Source organism: Tamandua tetradactyla, chromosome 9 (genome assembly GCF_023851605.1).
Source record: "Tamandua tetradactyla isolate mTamTet1 chromosome 9, mTamTet1.pri, whole genome shotgun sequence".
Classification (NCBI taxonomy): Eukaryota; Metazoa; Chordata; class Mammalia; order Pilosa; family Myrmecophagidae; genus Tamandua; species Tamandua tetradactyla.
The window spans coordinates 87,761,189-87,780,719 of NC_135335.1; the positions used below are offsets into that span (position 1 = coordinate 87,761,189).

Below are 19,531 nucleotides of genomic sequence, written 5' to 3' on the forward strand. Positions count from 1 at the left end.
AGTAGACTTGACCTATCCTTTGTGGGGTTGCGTTTCGTATGAACAAACCCCAAGACTGAGGGCTCTGCCTATAGCTTTGGTTGTCCACACTGCTTGTGAGAATATCAAGAATTCAACTTGGGGAAGTTGAATTTCTCCCCGTTCTCACCACTCCCCGAATGGGGCTTTGCAGATACTTTTCCACTCACTGATCGACCACTCTGGGATTCATTGGGGCGTCACGCTGGACAAACCAGCAAAATCTCATTTCCTACCTGAGATTCCAAGTACTTATAGCATTCAGTCAAACTATCTACATAAGTTATATTAGGAAATGCACTAGTCAAAATATAAATTTTGAAACAAATAAACATTTTTTGCTTAAGTCTCACACAGAAGGTGACATTTTAAAATATTAATTACCATCTATTTTCAGTACCCTGCAATAATGATATTCCTTTGTTCTTCCTCATGCAAAAACATTTTTAAAATTGTACCTTATACATTTCACTATTATTATACACTCTAGGCATTCCTAGATTATACCATCTCAACCTTTAACATCTATATTTCTTTCTGATTTCATTTATGTCCTCAGCCTTCCTCCCTCTATCATTCTCACATGCAGCTTCATTCAGTGTTTTAACATAATTATATTACAGTTACATAGTATTGTGCTGTCCATTTCTGAGTTTTTGTAATTAGTCTTGTTGTAGGCATTCCTAGATTATACCATCTCAATCTTTAACATCTATCTTTCTTTCTGATTTCATTTATGTCCTCAGCCCTCCTCCCTCTATCATTCTCACATGCAGCTTCATTCATTGTTTTAACATAATTATATTACAGTTAGGTAGTATTGTGCTCTCCATTTCTGAGCTTTTGTATCCAGTCTTGTTGTACAGTCTGTATCCCTTCAGCTCCAATTACCCAATATCTTACCCTATTTCTATCTCCTGATGGTCTCTGTTACAAACAAAATATTCCAATTTTATTCACTAATGTCAGTTCATATCAATGAGACCATACAGTATTTGTCCTTTAGTTTTTGGCTAGTCTTACTCAGCATAATGTTCTCAAGGTCCATCCCTGTTGTTACATACTTCATAAGTTTATTCTGTCTTAAAGCTGCATAATATTCCATCATATGTATATACCACACTGTTTAGCCATTCGTCTGTTGCTGGACATTTTGGCTGTTTCCATCTCCTTGCAATTGTAAATAATGCTGCTATAAACATTGGTGTGCAAATGTCTGTCTGTGTCTTTGCCCTTATGTCCTCTGAGTAGATACCTAGCAATGGTATTGCTGGATCATATGGCAATTCTATATTCAGCTTTTTGAGGAACCGCCAAACTGCCTTCCACAGTGGTTGCACCATTTGACATTCCCACCAACAGTAAATAAGTGTGCCTCTTTCTCCACATCCTCTCCAGCACTTGTCATTTTCTGTTTTGTTGATAATGGCCATTCTGGTGGGTGTGAGATGATACCTGATTGTGGTTTTGATTTGCATTTCTCTAATGACCAGGGACATTGAACATCTCTTCGTGTGCCTTTTGGCCATTTGTATTTCCTCTTCTGAGAGTTGTCTGTTCAAGTCTTTTTCCCATTTTGTAATTGGATTGGCTGTCTTTTCGTTGTTGAGTTGAACAATCTCTTTATAAATTCTGGATACTAGACCTTTATCTGATATGTCATTTCCAAATATTGTCTCCCATTGTGTAGGCTGTCTTTCTACTTTCTTGATGAAGTTCTTTGATGCACAAAAGTGTTTAATTTTGAGGAACTCTCATTCATTTATTTCTTTCTTCAGTGCTCTTGCTTTAGGTTTAAGGTCCATAAAACCGCCTCCAATTGTAAGATTCATAAGATATCTCCTTACATTTTCCTCTAACTGTTTTATGGTGTTAGACCTAATGTTTAGATCTTTGATCCATTTTTAGTTAACTTTTGTATAGGGTGTGAGATACGGGTCTTCTTTCATTCTTTTGCATATGGATATCCAGTTCTCTAGGCACCATTTATTGAAGAGACTGTTCTGTCCCAGGTGAGTTGGCTTGACTGCCTTATCAAAGATCAAATGTCCATAGATGAGAGGGTCTATATCTGAACACTCTATTTGATTCCATTGGTCAATATATCTATCTTTATGCCAGTACCATGCTGTTTTGACCACTGTGGCTTCATGATATGCCTTAAAGTCAGGCAGTGCAAGACCTCCAGCTTCGTTTTTTTTCCTCAAGATGTTTTTAGCAATTTGGGACACCCTGCCCTTCCAGATAAATTTGCTTATTGGTTTTTCTATTTCTGAAAAGTAAGTTGTTGGGATTTTGATTGGTATTGTGTTGAATCTGTAAATCAATTTAGGTAGAATTGACATCTTAATTATATTTAGTCTTCCAATCCATGAACACGGTACACCCTTCTAGTACTTTCCTCTACCATTTTGCCTTTTGTATTTTGTATGTCATATCTAATTTTCCTTCTTTCTACACTCTTCTCCACACCTCTCTCTTCTGTCTTTTCATATCTGTCTCTAGTGCTCCCTTTAGTATTTCTTGCAGAGCTGGTCTCTTAATCACAAATTCTCTCAGTGACTTTTTGTCTGAAAATGTTTTAATTTCTCCCTCATTTTTGAACGACAATTTTGCTGGGTATAGAATTCTTGGTTGGCAGTTTTTCTCTTTTAGTACTTTAAATATATCATCCCACTGTCTTCTTGCCTCCATGATTTCTGCTGAGAAATCTACACATATTCTTATTGGGTTTCCCTTGTATGTGATGGATTGCTTTTCTCTTGCTGCTTTCAAGAGGTCTCTTTCTCTTTGACCTCTGACATTCTGACTAGCAAGTGTTGGAGAATATCTATTTGGATCTATACTCTTTGGGGTACGCTGCACTTCTTGGATCTGTAATTTTAGGTCTTTCATAAAAGTTGGGAAATTTTCAGTGATAATTTCTTCTATTAGTTTTTCTCCTCCTTTTCCCTTCTCTTCTCTCCTTCCCAGACCCCCACAACACATATATTTGTGCACTCCATATTATCATTCAGTTCCCTGAGTCCCTGCTCATATTTTTCCATTTTTTTCCCTATATTTTCTGTATCTTGTCGGATTTCAGATGTTCCGTCCTCCTGTTCACTAATCCTAACCTCTGTCTCTTGATATCTACCCTTGTAGGTTTCCATCGTTTTTTCATCTCTTCTACTGTACATTTCATCCCCATAAGTTCTGTGATTTGTTTTTTCAGAGTTTCCATTTCTTCTTTTTGTTCCTTTCTTGCCTTCTTCATATCCTCCCTCAATTCATTGATTTGGCTTTTGATGAGGTTTTCCATGTCTGTTCGTACATTCTGAATTTGTTGTTTCAGCTCTTGTATCTCATTTGAATGTGTTGGTTTGTTCCTTTGACTGGGCCATATCTTCAATTTTCCTGGTGTGATTTGTTATTTTTTGCTGGCGTCTAAACATTTAATTACCTTAATTAGTTTATTCTGGAGATTGCTTTCATTTCTCTTACCTAGGGTTTTCTTGCTAGATGAGTTTGTTGTCTATCTGTTCTTTGACCTTCAGTTCAGCTTTTTCCAGACCTCTAGCTTCCGTTTTGTTTAACAGAGGATAATTTTTTAGTTCTTGTTTTCTTGTTTCTTGCCCTGTTTGTATGATACCTTTTCCCTCCCCACTCTTAGGAGGGTCTACGTAGGTATTATAGACTCCAGCCGGGTTTTTTCGGACTAAACTGGCTCCTATCAGGGCAAGGAGTCACCTGCATCAGTTTTCCCTGAGGGTGAGACCCATCAGGTTAAAAGACTTTCCTGTGAAGTCTCTGGGCTCTGTTTTTCTTACCCTGCCCAGTATGTGGCGCATCTGCCTGTGGGTCGCACCAGCCAAAGATGTTGCGGCCCTTTTAACTTTGGAAGACTCTCCCTGCTGGGGGCATGGTGGAGACAGAGGAGAGGTTGTAGGCTGGTTTTAATGGCTTCAAATTGCCAGGCCCTGGGGTCTGAATTCCTCGAGAGAGGGATTCCACCTGAGTTGGGCTTTACCCTCCCCTGGGGAAGGCATAGATGGGAGACAGCCCTGAAAGCAACCCGTTTTTGCCTATGCCTGGGGCAGCTGCAGCCTGAGAAGTCCCGCAGCTGAATCCAGAGGCTGCCAAGTCTCTGTAGAAACACAGCCACTAAAACCTCTGTTTCCTCCCCCTTTCCTCTTTCTCTGTGAGCCCAGTGAGCGAACTCCGCTTGACCAGGTTTAAAATCTCTTTCCTTTCCCTCTGGGAAGTCGCCTGTGGGGGATGGGCGCCAGGTGCCATGGCTTGGGGAATTCACGGTTTTGGAGAGGCTTGCTGCCAGTTCAGCAGGTCCAGACTGGGGTACGCTGTGTGTTCGGTCACTGATGTGGCTCCGGGAGCTGTTCTGTACTGTTTCTGGTTATTTAGTAGTTGTTCTGGAGGACGAACTAAAACGTGCACATTGCTAAGCTGCCATCTTGACTCCGCTCTCCCACTGTAGTCTTTTTAATTTTATTTTTCTAGTAATGTAACTGTCCATGTAGCATTGAAAGTTAGAAATGGAAGACAGGCCTTGTGTCCCAGATGGTTTGAGAAATACTGCTCTGCACAGCCCTAGGTTAAGACTCTCTCCCAAGCTACTTCTCTTTTTTTCCCAGGCAGGGAGTGTGTTCTTCCATATTCCCAAGCCTGAAAGCCTAGTGGTTAATGGCCAATTATTCCCTACCTGGCCAAGCATATGGCTGTCCTTCTTCAATCATTAGAAAACTTAAGTTTATGGATAGAATTATCTCAATTTTAAATGTTACTACCTCAAAATGTTTTTAAAACATAAAATATTTACCTCATAACTGCTTGTCTACTACGTATGATAACAGGCAACAAAATGAAAGAACAAATGGACACTGACTTCTGCCTTGATTTTGGTAATTTGGGGAAAGGGGCATGGCTACTTGAAAGCTAAAGCTAATAATTTAATATTGCTTTCACATAATCTGGCCATTTTACTGGCAACATTGTTATTTTAAAAAGTAGTATTTAAAATAAATTTAATGGAAGTTTGCAAAGAGAACCATGGTGTTCAGATGTTCTACCTCCTAAGAAACTGAGATCCACTAAATTTGAATACCTGGTAAGAACAAAGGAAACTGTTATGGCCTAAGTAATTAGAAGTGACAGTCTAAATGACCTTGTTATAGAAATCTACTCAGTGTATTTTGCCAAGTTCAGTGCTAGGGGAAAAAAAGTATCACTTTTGAAAAATTAATATTTATCTTTTGTTTTGGCTGCTAGGAAATTCATTACTAATTTTTATGCTTATTTATAAACCCCTCATTCCCTAGTTCTTGACATTCTACTGTTTGTTTTGTTTTGATTTTCTTTATAAGGCAACTTTATTGAGGTATGAATTTACATACAATAAAAACAAAAATGCACCCATTTTAAGTGTTTCTAGTTTGCATTTTGACAGATATAAACCTTTTCAATCATTACTCCCTTTTTACCCATTTAAAAATAGTTCTGTTGATTTGTGCCCTTTAATATAGCCATCACCTTCTACGAATACTTTTAGAAGTAGGTGGAATATATAAAAAGGTAACTACTTAAAAAGTTTTTTGAGCTCCAGATTTTCTTCCTGTGATCTTTCATTCAGTTTTTTTTTAATCCAAAAAAGCAGCATTGCAACTTCCTAGTATTTTTTTTCTTTGTATTCTGTATGGTGGGGGTCATATTTCATTCTTTTTCCATGTGAGTCTCCCCTTATTGCAGCACCATTTGTTGAATTTTTGTTTTGGCTTTTCGTTTGTTCTGCTTGTTTGTTTGGGAAGTGCATAGGTCGGGGATCAAACCCTGGTCTCCTGAATGGCAGAACTATGCTCACACCCCACAACTTCCTGGTATTTAAATCTCATTGCAACCAACATTGATGAACAGAAGTTTTATGAAATATTGCCAGCTGTCTTTGGAAGACCAGGGTTTTTTTCCCCCTTAGAAATTAATACCTAATTCAAAGATATTTTTAAACCAGACAGGTTTGTCCCTGTACACATTTGTCCATACCAGAGTGGTCACTCAACATCCTTGCCAGTGTGTTAAGTATATAACAAGCACCAATTGCCATGTTGTAGCACATTAAAAAGCCAGTGGTCCCGCTTTCTAGTAATTCAGTAACTCTCATGGCGTATGACAATCTGCAGCTGCTTTTTTGAAATTTTAGAACTATGATCCTTTTGTAGATGTCATAACAGTGTCTTAAAGTGACAATGAGAAGTTTAACCCACTGGATTGTGTGTGGAAACAGCTTGGGCACTAAGTAGATGTGTAAGGTAATTGGAGAGACTGGAATTGTAATTAATTTGCACAGGAAGAATTCTGGTACATAATTCATGTCGGAACAACATCAGCATGAATTACGGATGGTTTATTCTTCTTCCCCAGAATAATAAAGAAACAACAAAAATATTATAAAGTTTTAGCCCTCTTTTTCCATATCAAATAAACAGAATTATTGTTGTTGTCATTATTTTACCATTCTGGAAGTATTATGATATAATGAATTCTAAATGAAGATATAAGCTAAAATAATTAATCTTCAAAGACTATGTTCTAATATTTCTTCATAATCCAGTGGAGCTGTTTCTGAGGAAATTAGCAGTAGCATGACAAAAAAGGACATAAATTATAACCATTTGACATTTTCTTGGAAGTACTTTCTGAGTGAATGGTGTGAAAAAGAATTGGGCTAGATATGTTTACAAAGCACAAAAAGTCCTCATACAAAGATTGCTTGATGTACTGTGTGGCAGTATTACAGCAATGATACTCAGTAATGTATCCTAAAATGTGTTGTATTTCCAGGTATTGGAGGAAAGAGGGTTGGTTGTTTTTTTGTGTGTGTCTATTTTGTTTTTCCTGGCACTGCTCAAATTACTATATATAAATTATCTATTATATAAAAAACTCACAGATAAGAAAACTGTGAACTAAAATTCTCCTATTTGTCTACGGTATAATCACATATATCTGGATTACTTAAGCCTAAAAAACAACCCAGGTAGATATAGATTAAGATCATGTGGATTCTTGCTTGATGAATATAATTTGGCCTTCCAAATAATCCCAGTTAGCCTGAGTTTAAGGTGGGAAAAGGTTATGGATCTGTAAGGTTCCAATGAATTTGATGCATTCTCATTTTATTAAAGGAAAGGACACATACATAGTCTGTCAGAGGGGGAGAACCTTTAACAGAATCTTTGACTCTTTTGTGTACATACATTTCCATTATTATTTTATTTGCCAAAAGCTTAACCGTTGATATTTAATAATTGAGATACAATAATTGAGTCCCCAAATTTGTTTCTTTGTGATGAAAGAAGCAGAGTCACTTGCTGACTAAAATTTTCCTCTCTTTTTAAAACTTTTGTTTAGGACTCAGCCCAAAACCATGTTTGCCCAAGTTGAATCTGATGATGAGGAAGCAAAGAACGAGCCAGAATGGAAAAAACGTAAAATTTGAAGAATCTCATTTGAGAGCTGTTTGCATGAGGAGGAGGGAATGGTACGGTTTTTTTTTTTTTTTGAAATGCTTATGAAATTTAAAAATACACTTTTCAACAGATTTTGTCCTTTGTATTATTGAACCATTCAGTTGGGCTTACATTTGCTTACTGACAACTATTAAACTATAGTACAAGTATACAAGAAATGGATACTTAGCCTATGATCAAGTATTTTAGGTTTTCAGCAACTTTAAGCATTGTTGGTCTTGGGCATATTCTCATAATTTTAGGTGGGAGTGGGAAGACACACATTGAAACGTACATCTGTTTGTGCAATTCTAGGGAGTATAATATAGAAGTAGACATCAAAAAGTTTAATATCTGTGTATAATTTCACAACAGTTATTTACATGACTGAAAATAGACTGAATTCAAACTAAAAGATTGGCATACTAGGAAAGAAAGAACATGAATCTGATTATCTTTCAATAGCAGAACAGAATGGTTAGGAAAAGCAGGCTTTGAATTTAGACCAATGTGAGTTCAAATCCCAGCTGTGCGCTTTACTGTTTGAGTCACCTTGGGTGAGTTATTTAACTTTTCTTCAAGTTTCAGATGATAATAGTACATGCCTTGCAGGTTTGTTGAGAGGGTTAAATGAGAAACTCCTTGTAGAACATTTAGCACAGTCCCTGGCACATAGGAAATACACACTAAATACTTTTATTTAAATAAATCTAATGATATCTATAGTGTCTACTGTTTTATCAAGATTAAAGTAGAAACGTATAGAAATGCTTTTAAATATACAGAGCTGTGTAAGTAGAAGACATTTAAAAACCATCCTAAAAGGTCCTGGTGTTTTCTGACTAAAAAGCTAAAGCAAAAGTTGGCAGTTTGTCTAGAGTAATAATGAGTCAATAGAATAAAATTCTGTGGATTGATTTCACATAGACATGGCGTCGTTTTCGACTACCGTAAGACAGGTACTATTCTAACCCTTTGTATTAGCTTATTTAATCCTCACAAAAGCATCTCTGAGTTGCTACAATTGCTAAACCCATTTTACAGTTGAGGCAAAAGAGGTTCAGAAGTCAGGTAATCTGAAGTAACAGCTAGGAAGTGCTGTCCACAGATGCTCAAGATCTCTCAAACATCAATAGTAAATCAATTGCCCAGGTTTCCTATTCCTATTGAGATACACTTTATCCAAAATTTATCACAGACCAGCATTTTGTTCCATCTGCTTAGGATTTGTAAATGTATTGCTTCTTAGACAAAATTTACTTAAAATATCTCACAGTTTTCCCCATCTCAACATAAACATTGCACCATATGATGATTATTTGTCTTCTGCAGCTAAAAGTTACAGTGACGAGAGAGCAGGGTGGAATGGGGGTATAACAACTTGATTATAGTGGTCTTGGCACAGTCTACTATGATGTAAGGGGAGAGAAAGGCAAATTTAGCATGGAGATGATTTCCTTATTATTACCCACAAAACAAGTGGACCTTTTCATATTTGAGATGATTGATCAGACTCTAGAGTTTTATAAGAAATTTTCTTCCACAGAAAATTGGTAAAATAGTTATACATAGGAATTTCTATCTCAGTTTTGGTGAGGGAGGACCTGAAAGCAAGGACTGGACAAATAGTAGGTGCTCCTTTGACCCATAGTCCCAACACCAGGGTGGACATCTCCAGTTGGCCATCCCAAAGGCCATCAAACTCCCCATGCCCCTCAGGCCTCATTATCTTTCCCCATACAATCTTGTAGTTCCTGTCTTAGCCTACTGTATTTCTAGTTCCTCAAACAAGGAACCTGGAAGTTGTAATAATCATGACTCCACTCTCATTCCCACTCCTATCCCATTTAATCAGTTACCAATTTCTGCCCATGCTATACTCTGAATTTCTCATATTTGCCCTTCTCTGTCACTACATCCTGATAAAATTTAGACCTTCTTTTATCCCTCACTTGGACCACCACATGAGCTTCCCTTCCAACTAATCTATTTTTCATTTGATCTTCATCTAATCTACCTTCATCCTGCCACTAGAATTAGCATTCTAAAACCAAAGTCTATCATTCCATCCCTCTGTGGAGAGCCTTTCAGAAGCCCATGGCAGTACTTCTCATTTATCTTGTGACTCTTAAGGATATCTAGGATTCTACCTCCTCCTGTTTTTCTTGCTTTTACTCTTGCTGATCTTGCACATGCTACTGAGGTCCAGGCACACTGAACCCAAAGGGTATCATGTTCTTTGGCATCTGATGGCCTTTGCACATGCTGTCCCTTAACACCTTTGCCTTTCTCCCTCCTTTCTCTGCCTGGAATAGTCCTATTCTTTTTTTTTTTTTTTTTAAAGGAAAGACAGAGAGAAGGAAGGAAGGATAGAAGGAAGGAAGGAAGGAAGAAAGGGAAACATCTTTAAACATTTTCTTGTTTTATTGTATTTTGTTTTTCCGTTTTTTGTTACATGGGCTGGGGCCGGGAATCGAACCGAGGTCCTCCGGCATAGCAGGCAAGCACTTTGCCCGCTGAGCCACCGCGGCCCGCCCCCCTATTCTTTTTGAGATGGAGATCAATTTTACCTTTCCTGAGCAGCCTTCCATGACCCACACAAAGCAGACAATTGATTTGTTGCTCCCTTTCTGTTCCCATAGCTGTTTATATGCATCACCATTGTAGCCTTCCTCTATGCTGCATTCTGAGATTATGCATGTATATGACTTGTGTGTCTCTGTGTGTATGTCCCCCATTAGAACGTGGAATGTAAAAACTAAAGAACATTGGGTTCAGGAAATATTCAGTGAATTTGTTGAATGAATAAAAGGAGCCATGTTTTAATTACATTTATATTCCTAAACCCTAGCTCTGAGAAAGTAAAAAAGGTGTTCCTTAAATCTTTGGTGGAGTAAGGGAAGGAGAATACAAGGAAGAGAGTGAAACATGAGAAATTCTGCCTTAGAAATGAAAGAAGAGGATCGTTATTATTGAAGCTTAGTCTATATCCTTGCGTTTTTCTCTGTTGGGATTTATTTATAGGTCCCATTCCTTGCAATGACTTGAGGAAGCAGGGTTAAGAATATGTATCTATGCTGTCCGTTATGGGGCCCATCAAATGCTAAGTTATCACCACATTTTCAGGCACTCACCGCCTGTCTTGTCAGATTGGTTACTATCAAGGCCATGTGATCCTTGTGTCACCAAAGATCCTGAGATATCTCTAGCATCAGGTTTCCTAACCTAGGCAGATTGTTTGTGAGCTCCCTCAAGTTTAATGCAGCCTGCTTTTACTTCTGGTCATGTACATTTTCTTTTTTTTTTTTGACATGGGCAGGCACCGGGAATTGAACCCGGGTCCTCTGGCATGGCAGGCAAGCATTCTTGCCTGCTGAGCCACCATGGCCCGCCCTCATGTACATTTTCTATAGAGAGGATCCAATTCTAAAGTTTTAGGTGATGAAAGCAGCCCTTCATCTCCCAAGGATAGTACAAAATTGGGCTAATCAGACTTGAAAACCAAGACATGACTTTCATACTTATTCACACCCACCCACCCACCCAAACACACGTGCAATACCAAACAAAACAATAAAGTCTCTGCCACACTTGCCCCATTTAATCTCAGATAATTAAATCTTACTGCTTTGTAGACAAACCTTTATATATTTTGAAGGACTCCTAGCCTTCCATCTCATTAAAAACAAGAGATTGGTTTCATGATTACGTCAAGGCAGTATTCAAGCATGAGTACTTCTTTATGTGATCTAAAAGCAAATATTATGTGACTTGAGCCAATTTGAAAAAAAGGCTTTTAAGAATCATGATAACTATCTCAAGGTCAACGGTGAGCCCTTCACTGTCTATGCACTAGATTCAGTTGTGGTAGGTGAAAGTGAGGGAAATCAGATTCCTGCATAGATATATTCATATACTCTGGGTCAGTTATCTATTAGAGTTCACATACTTCAATCTTTTTTCAATCTTCTTGTGTGTGAGGACAGGAGAAAGAGGAAGGTTGTTAACAGATGCCTTTTGAAAAGTATTTGTCTAGAAGGGACATACCACAAACTACCTTGTTCAATAATTTCATTTTTAGTCAACACCCTCACCAAGGAACTGAGAGGAAGACCAAGCCAGGGGAGAAGAGGAATACCAGGCTGGAGATTTTGTGTATGTGTGTGTATGTGTGTGTGCATGTGCGTGTATGTATAGAAATGTAGGTGCAAATGGGGCTTTGAGGGCAAGGAGTAGAGAATATTTGCTGTTCTGGGTAATTTCCTGAATATCAAAGAGTTTATAATATGGGCCTTCAAATTTTAAATTATTTTACATAAAAGCATTTTTTTTATTAGAGAAATTGTGGATTTACAGGACAGTCATGCATAAAATACAGAATTCCCACATACCACCCCTCCACCAACACCTTATATTGGTATGGAACATTTCTAACAATTGACAATAGTACATTTTTATAATTGTACTATTAATTAATGTCCATAATTTAACTTAGGGTTCACTGTTTGTGTAGTGTAGTTCCATGGATTTTTTTCAAAATTTTTGTTCTATTACCATATATACAATCTAACATTTTTCCTTTTAATCACATTCAGATGTATATATTTCAGTGCTGTTAATTGTAGTCACAATGTTGTGCAACCATCACCACCAGCCATTATCAAAACATTTCCATCATTGTAAATAGGAACACTGTACATATTAAGCCTTAACTTCCCATTCCTTATCCTCATCCTGTCCCCTGCTGACCTATTCTAGATTCTGACTCTTTCAGAGTTTGCTTATTATAATTGTTTCACATCAGTGAGATCTTACAATGTTTGTCCTTTTGTGTCTGGCTTATTTCACTCAACATGATGTCTTCAAGGTTCTTCCATGTTATTCCATGTGTCAAGACTTCATTCCTTTTTTGTGGTTGAATAATATTTTATTGTATGATTATGGTACATTTTATTTATTCATTCATTGGTTGATGGACAGTTGGGTTGCTTCCATCTTTTGGCAGTTGTGAATAATGCTGCTATGAACATTATTGTGCAAATATCTGTTCAAGTCCATGCTTTCAATTCTTTGGGGTATATACCTAGTAGTGGAATTGCCAGGTCATGTGGCGTATCTATACTTAAACCACCAAACTGTCTTCCACAGCAGCTGGACCATTTTGCATTGCCACCAGCAATGAACGAGCATTCTTATTTCTCTGTATCCTCTCCAACACTTGTTATTTTCCACTTTTTAAAATAGCAGCCATTCTAATGGGTATGAGATGGTTTCTCGTGGTTTTGCTTTGCATTTCCCTGATGGCGAAAGATGTTAAGCACCTTTCCTTTGGCTTTTTGGCCATTTGTATATCTTCTTTGGAGACATATCTATTCACGTCTTTTGTCCTTTTTAAATTGGGTTGTTTGTCTTTTTATTGTCAAGTTGAAGGATTTCTTTATATATTCTTGCTATTAGTTCTTTATCAGGTATGCGGTTTGTAAATATTTTCTCCCATTCTTTAGGTTGTCTTTTTTTTTTTTTTTTGTAACTTTTTGTAGGTTGTCTTTTTACTTTCATGATAAAGTCCTTTGAGGCACAAAAGTTTTTTTATTTTGATGATGTCCCATTTATCTATTTTTTCTTTTGTTGCTTGTGCATAGGGTGTGAAGTCATTTTAAAGGTACCTAACATGCTCCAATTTGTAATAAATACTTTTAAGAAAAACTTGGATAGGTTGACTTCTAACAGTAGATTAAAAATGGCCACAAATTCTTTGACACCCTTACCATCAAGAATTGGGTCTATATCCCTAGCCCTTAAATCTAAGCAGGCTCTATAATAGCTTGACCAATAGAATATTGGCAGAATATGGCAGAATATTGGCAGAATATGGCAGAAGTGATGCTGTACCACTTACCAGGTCCTGACCTTAAGAGATTTGTGGTTTCTACTTCCTGTCTCTTGGGACATTTATTCTTGAAACTCAGCTGCCATTTTATGAGGAAGCTCAAGTGGAGAACAACCACTTATAGAGGAATTAAGGATATGTCCAACAACCCCAGCTGAGCTCAGATAGAAATAGAGCCACCACCAAAATGTTATTGAGTCATCTTGGAAAACAGATCCTTTAACCCTAGTTGAGTCACATCAGCTATTGCCATGTGAGGCAGAGATGAGTCAGCTCTACCAAACCCTGCCCAAATTGCATATTAATGAGCAAATTAAATGATTATTGCTGTTTTATGCCACTAAGCTGTGGGATTATTTACTATGCAGAAATATTTAACTAGAACAACTTAGAAAATAAAAAAAAACAACCACTCAGATACAAACAGTGCTAATATTTTGACGAATTACCTCCCAGTGTTTAAATTTTATATACATTTAGGGATATATTTTCCCATTTTTAAAAAACCTAATTATATTCATATTTATGAACAATATAGTGTCCTTTTTCTGTTAAATAAAGATGTAAAATTTTGTACATGATGACAATCTTCATGTATAATTTTTGTGGCTGTTTATTAGTCTGTTAGAAGGACCCATCTTCTATATATAACTATTCTCCTCTTATTAGAAATATAGATTATACTTTCAGAATTTGCTATTATAAATAGTACTTCTTTGATTAGCTCTATCCCTAAAATTTCTTTATATATGTAGGATTCTTTTCTTAGAATTCATTGCAAAAAATGTAATTATGGGGGTCAAAAAAGAATGACTCATATTTGCTAGATAAAATCATTGTAATATTGTCCTATTTTGCCCAATTGAAGAGGACAAAGATGGCTTGGGACAATATTCCTGGCAATAAGATATGAGGAGTGCTTGGATCCAGGTGGGGGTTTCAAAAAGGCTACTTACCTTTTATATGACAGCCCACTAAGGGCTCAGGTAGAGAAAAGAAAATCACAAAAAAAGTCCCCAAGATCAAAGTCCAGCATCAAAGTTTAGAATTCTTTTATGGTGATGAGTAAGAGTTGGATTATGAATGATTTTCCTTTGTACAGAGGTTGAGCATTATATGACTGGTAAAAAAATTATTTCTTTTAATAGGTTTATAATATTGAACTGCCTATTTCCAAGATACCAAAATGTGCCACGAGTTAAATAAAAACTGAAATTCCAAAAATTAAGCTAGCACTCCCCCCTCCCCCCCCCCACTACATTACACTGGCACTCTGGGGAGGTTAAGTACAATGAGTGTCTAAGGTTTCTTGCCTTTCCCAAGTCCTGTCTGGTCCCTCCTTTTCTCATAGGCTGGGAGCCTAGTGCCTTCATAGAACTTTGCTAGACTGTTTTTCTCCCTCTAAAAGAAAAGTAGACATAAAAATATCAATATCATCCCACTGTGAATTAATTAAATAAGTTATCCCTTTCAGAAATATTTTCTTTTAAAAGAATCTTTAATGGGATTCTCACATTGGATGACTATAGAGAGATTTTTTTACTTAGGGCAGGGAATACTTTAGTGTGAGCCTTTCAATCTTTGCCCTCTGATGCAATTTTGACTGTGTCATGATGTCTTATAATTTTAAGCAAAGTTTGAAGTGGGATGTCTTTTGAGCCCTTCTATTTTCCATATCCTTTCTCACTCCTCCTCACTCTTTTATGCAGTTGCCCTCTGTAGGAGGCAGCTTCTAAAATGACTCCCAATGATCTTGCCTCCTATTGAGGTCCTTGTGTAATATCCTCTCTTTGTATATGGGCTGGACTCAATGACTTGCTTCTAAAGAATAAAATATGATGAAAGTAATGGGATATCACTTCTGAGATTTGGTTATAAAAAATGATTAATCTTACTCTGAATCGCTAGCTTGCTCTTTTCATTTGCTGCTGTGATGAAACAAGCTGCCATCTTGTGAGGCTACTTTATGTCAGACATTCACCAGCCAGTGAGGAAGTAATGCCCTCACTCTAGCAGCCTTCCAGGAACAAATTCTGCCAAAAAACATGTGAAAGTCCATGGAAGCAGATCCTTCCCCACACTAGCCTGGAGATGACTATAGTCCTAGAGACACCTTGGTTGCAGACATGTGAGAGACCCTGATCCAGAGATCCAGATAAGCTGTATCTGAATTCCTGATCCACAGAAACTGTGAAAAAAGAAAAGTTTTAAGCCACTAAGTTTTGGGGTAATTTGTTGGTGAGCAATAGGTAACTAGTACAATTTCTAATGTGGCTAATTCATTCTACAATTTGAGTTTCTAGCCCTCAGTTTCCAGAGTGACTTCCCATTTGATTTTCCGAGGGTAGACTCATTAATAATTTTTGTTTTAGGAAACTTCAGTGAGGTCACTTTACTTTTCTTGATGGGATGGACATGAGGGGACAGATTTTATTCTATAGGATTGGAAGATTGCACTAAACCACTTGAGACAAGCCCAGAGATTATAGCTAAAGAAAATAATTGCAGTATTTTCCCCTCAGTTCCTTTGAGTCAACAAGGTACTTCTCTGTTTTCCTTCAAGTGACTTGACTAGCAGTGTTTCTTGAGTTGCTATGGCTTCCACACTAGCCTCAGGATGGACAGACATCCAGCCTTATAGCCTCCTAATCCAAAGTACCCATGCAGTTGTAAACCTATGGGTAAGTCTTGCTCACAGCCTCTTTTTTTTTCCCATTTCCTGCCTAAAATCCTCTGAAATGCATCATGGCATAACATTAACTTGTACAGAATATTAAAATTGTATTCCTTATTCCAGGTTAGGTATCAAATAAAATTGAATTAAGTTTTTTAATTTAACTGAATAGACAGATTAAATTAGATCGTGTGCTATAGAAAACTTAAATTTTGGACAAAATAAACATTTTTCTTTTTATTTTGTACAAGAAATTAAAGTTTTAAATTATAAACGGTATTATTCTTTACCTTGTTATTAATTTACCTTAGTTTTTAAAAAACATTTTTATTGAGAAATATACACAGTCCTACTACGTTATACAATCAATGACTCACAGTATTATCACACAGTTGTGTATTCTTCACCAAGATCATTTTTAGAACATTTGCATCACTCCAGAAAAGGAAATAAAAAGAAAAGAAAAAAGAACTCATACATCCCATACCCCTTACCCCTCCTTCTCATTGATCCACAGTATTTCAATCTACCCAATAGTTACCCTTTATCACCCCCTATTAGTTATTTATTTTTTATCCTTATTTTTCTGCTCGTCTGTCTATACCCTGGATAAAAAGAGCATCAGACGCAAGGTTTTCACAATCACACAGCCACATTGTAAAAATTATATAGTTATACAGTCTTCTTCAAGAATCAAGGCTATGAGAACATATTTTAACAGTTTCAGGTACTTCCCTCTAGCCACTCCAATACACCATAAACTAAAAAGGGATATCTGTATAGTGCATAAGAATAACCTCCATATAATCTCTCGACTGTTTGAAATCTCTTAGCTATGAGAGATTTTTTTTTCTCAGTTAAATAAATTTACCTTTTATTATTATCATATAAAATCAACCATTACAAATAAAACTATTGTTCACCATTTATCCTACAATATTCCAGTCCTATTTTCTTCATGATTAATTGATGAAGAAATTACAGCATATAAATGTGACATGGCATCAGAACAGAAGGATTTCAGATGAAGTAAAAGGGGAAATTTTAGGTTGTATACATATTATTAGAACAAAAAACAATTATTGTACAATACAAGCATTGAATCCTAATGCAAACCATGATATATAATTAATAGAACAATTTTGTTACCACACTAACACTGGGAATTTATTGGAGAGCTGCAGTTTGTGTATGATTTTTCTCTAAAACTTCAACTTTTCTAATAAAAACAAATTAATAAATACATAAATATATATAAATAAATAAGCAAGCAAGCATGTTTTGGTGACTTCTGAGCAAATATTTACAAAAATATTCTGACGATATTTTACATAAAATATGATATGTACCGAAATAAATAGGGATGAGGGAAGGCAAATAGTTTAGTGCTTTTATATTGTTCAAAGGTTTTGTTACATATTTTTTTAACTTTTTTTATTAATTAAAAAAATTAACAAAACATTTAGATATCATTCCATTCTACATATACAATCAGTAATTCTTAATATCATCACATAGTTGCATATTCATCATTTCTTAGTACATTTGCATCGATTTAGAAAAAGAAATAAAAAGACAACAGAAGGCGGGCCGCGGTGGCTCAGCGGGCAAGAGTGCTTGCCTGCCGTGCCGGAGGACCCTGGTTCGATTCCCGGCCCTAGCCCATGTAAAAAAACAAACAAACAAACAAAATATAATAAAACAAGAAAATGTTTAAAAATGTTTCCCTTCCATCCTTCCTTCCTTCTCTCTGTCTTTCCTTCCTTTCCTCTCTCTCTCTATAAAAAAAAAAAAAAAAAAAAAAAAAAAGACAACAGAAAAAGAAATAAAATGATAATAGAGAAAAAAAAGACTATACATACCATACCCCTTACCCCTCGCTTTCATTTACCACTAGCATTTCAAACTGAATTTATTTTAACATTTGTTCCCCCCATTATTTATTTTTATTCTATGTGTTCTACTCTTCTGTTGATATAGTAGCTAAAAGGAGCATCAGACATAAGGTTTTCACATTCACAGAGTCTCATTGTGAAAGCTATATCATTGTTCAGTCGTCATCAAGAAACATGGCTACTGGAACACAGCACTACATTTTCAGGCAATTCCCTCCAGCCTCTCCACTACATCTTGAACAACAAGATGATATCTACTTAATGCGTAAGAATAACCTCCAGGATAACCTCTCGACTCTGTTTGGAATCTCTCAGCCATTGACACTTTGTCTCATTTTACTTTTCCCCCTTTTGGTCGAGAAGGTTCTCTCAATCCCTTGATGTTAATTCTCAGCTCATTCTAGGGTTTTTCTCAGTCCCTTGATGCTGAGTCTCAGCTCATCTCTGTCCCACATTGCCAGGAAGGTCCACACCCCTGGGAGTCATGTCCCACGTAGAGAGGGGGAGGGTGGTGAGACTGCTCGTCGTGTTGGCTGGAGTGAGGGGCCACATCTGAGCAACAAGAGAGGCTCTCTTGGGGGTGACTCTTAGGGCTAAATTTTAAGTAGACTTGACCTATCCTTTGTGGGGTTAAGTTTCATGTGAACAAACCCCAAGACTGGGGGCTCAGCCTATAGCTTTGGTTGTCCACACTGCTTGTGAGAATATCAAGAATTCAACTTGGGGAAGTTGAATTTCTCCCTGTTCTCACCATTCTCCGAAGGGGGCTTTCAAATACTTTTCCAGTCACTGATCAAATCATTCTGGGATTCATCGGGGGATCACTCTGGACAAACCAACAAAATCTCATGTGCTACCTGAGATTCCAAGCACTTATGACATTCAATCAAACTATCTACATGAGTTATACTAGGAAATGCTCTAGTCAAAATCTAAATTTTGTAATAAATAAACATTTTTTGCTTTAGTCTCACACATAAGGTGACATTTTAAAGTATTAATTATCATCTATTTTCAGCACCCTGCAATAATGACATTCCTTTGTTCTTCCTCATGCAAAAACATTTTTAAAATTTGTACATTGTACATTTCACTATTATTATACACTCTAGGCATTCCTAGATGAGAGATTTATTTTATCTCATTTCTTTCTTACCCCTTTTGGTCAAGGAGGCCTTCTCAATCCCATGATGCCAGGTCCCGGCTAATCCACTGGAATCAGGTCCCATGTTACCAGGGAGATTTACACCCCTGGGGAGTCATGTCCCACATAGCTGAGAGGGCAGTGAGTTCTTCTACTAAGTTGGCTTAGAGAGGCCACATCTGAGCAACAAAAGAGATTCTGGGGGTGACTTTTAGGCATAATTATCAGTAGGCTTAGCTTCTCCTTTGTAGGAATAAGTTTCATAGGGGCAAGCCCCAAGATTGAAGCCTCAGCCTCTTGAATTGCTTGTCTCCATTCCTTGTGAGAATATCAGGAATTTCCCAGATGGGGGAAGTTTAATATTTCTTCCTTTCTCCCCATACCCAAAGGGGACTTGCAAATATTTTTTTA

The 19,531-nt window shown here is 36.9% G+C and overlaps 1 protein-coding gene across 5 annotated transcripts in view; it reads left to right on the forward strand.

Annotated features, from left to right (window-relative positions):
* Positions 1-7,605, forward strand: part of WDR70 (WD repeat domain 70) — a 516,692-nt gene extending 509,087 nt beyond the window's left edge. For 4 of the 5 annotated variants that reach the window (XM_077117005.1, XM_077117006.1, XM_077117008.1 and 1 more), the window contains one exon: positions 7,420-7,605. In XM_077117005.1, coding sequence (XP_076973120.1) covers positions 7,420-7,507 — 88 coding nt within the window. In that variant the 3' untranslated portion in view covers positions 7,508-7,605. The remainder of the gene's footprint in view (positions 1-7,419) is intronic. The other variant, XM_077117003.1, reaches the window with a different exon arrangement.
* Positions 7,606-19,531: the final 11,926 nt, after the last annotated feature.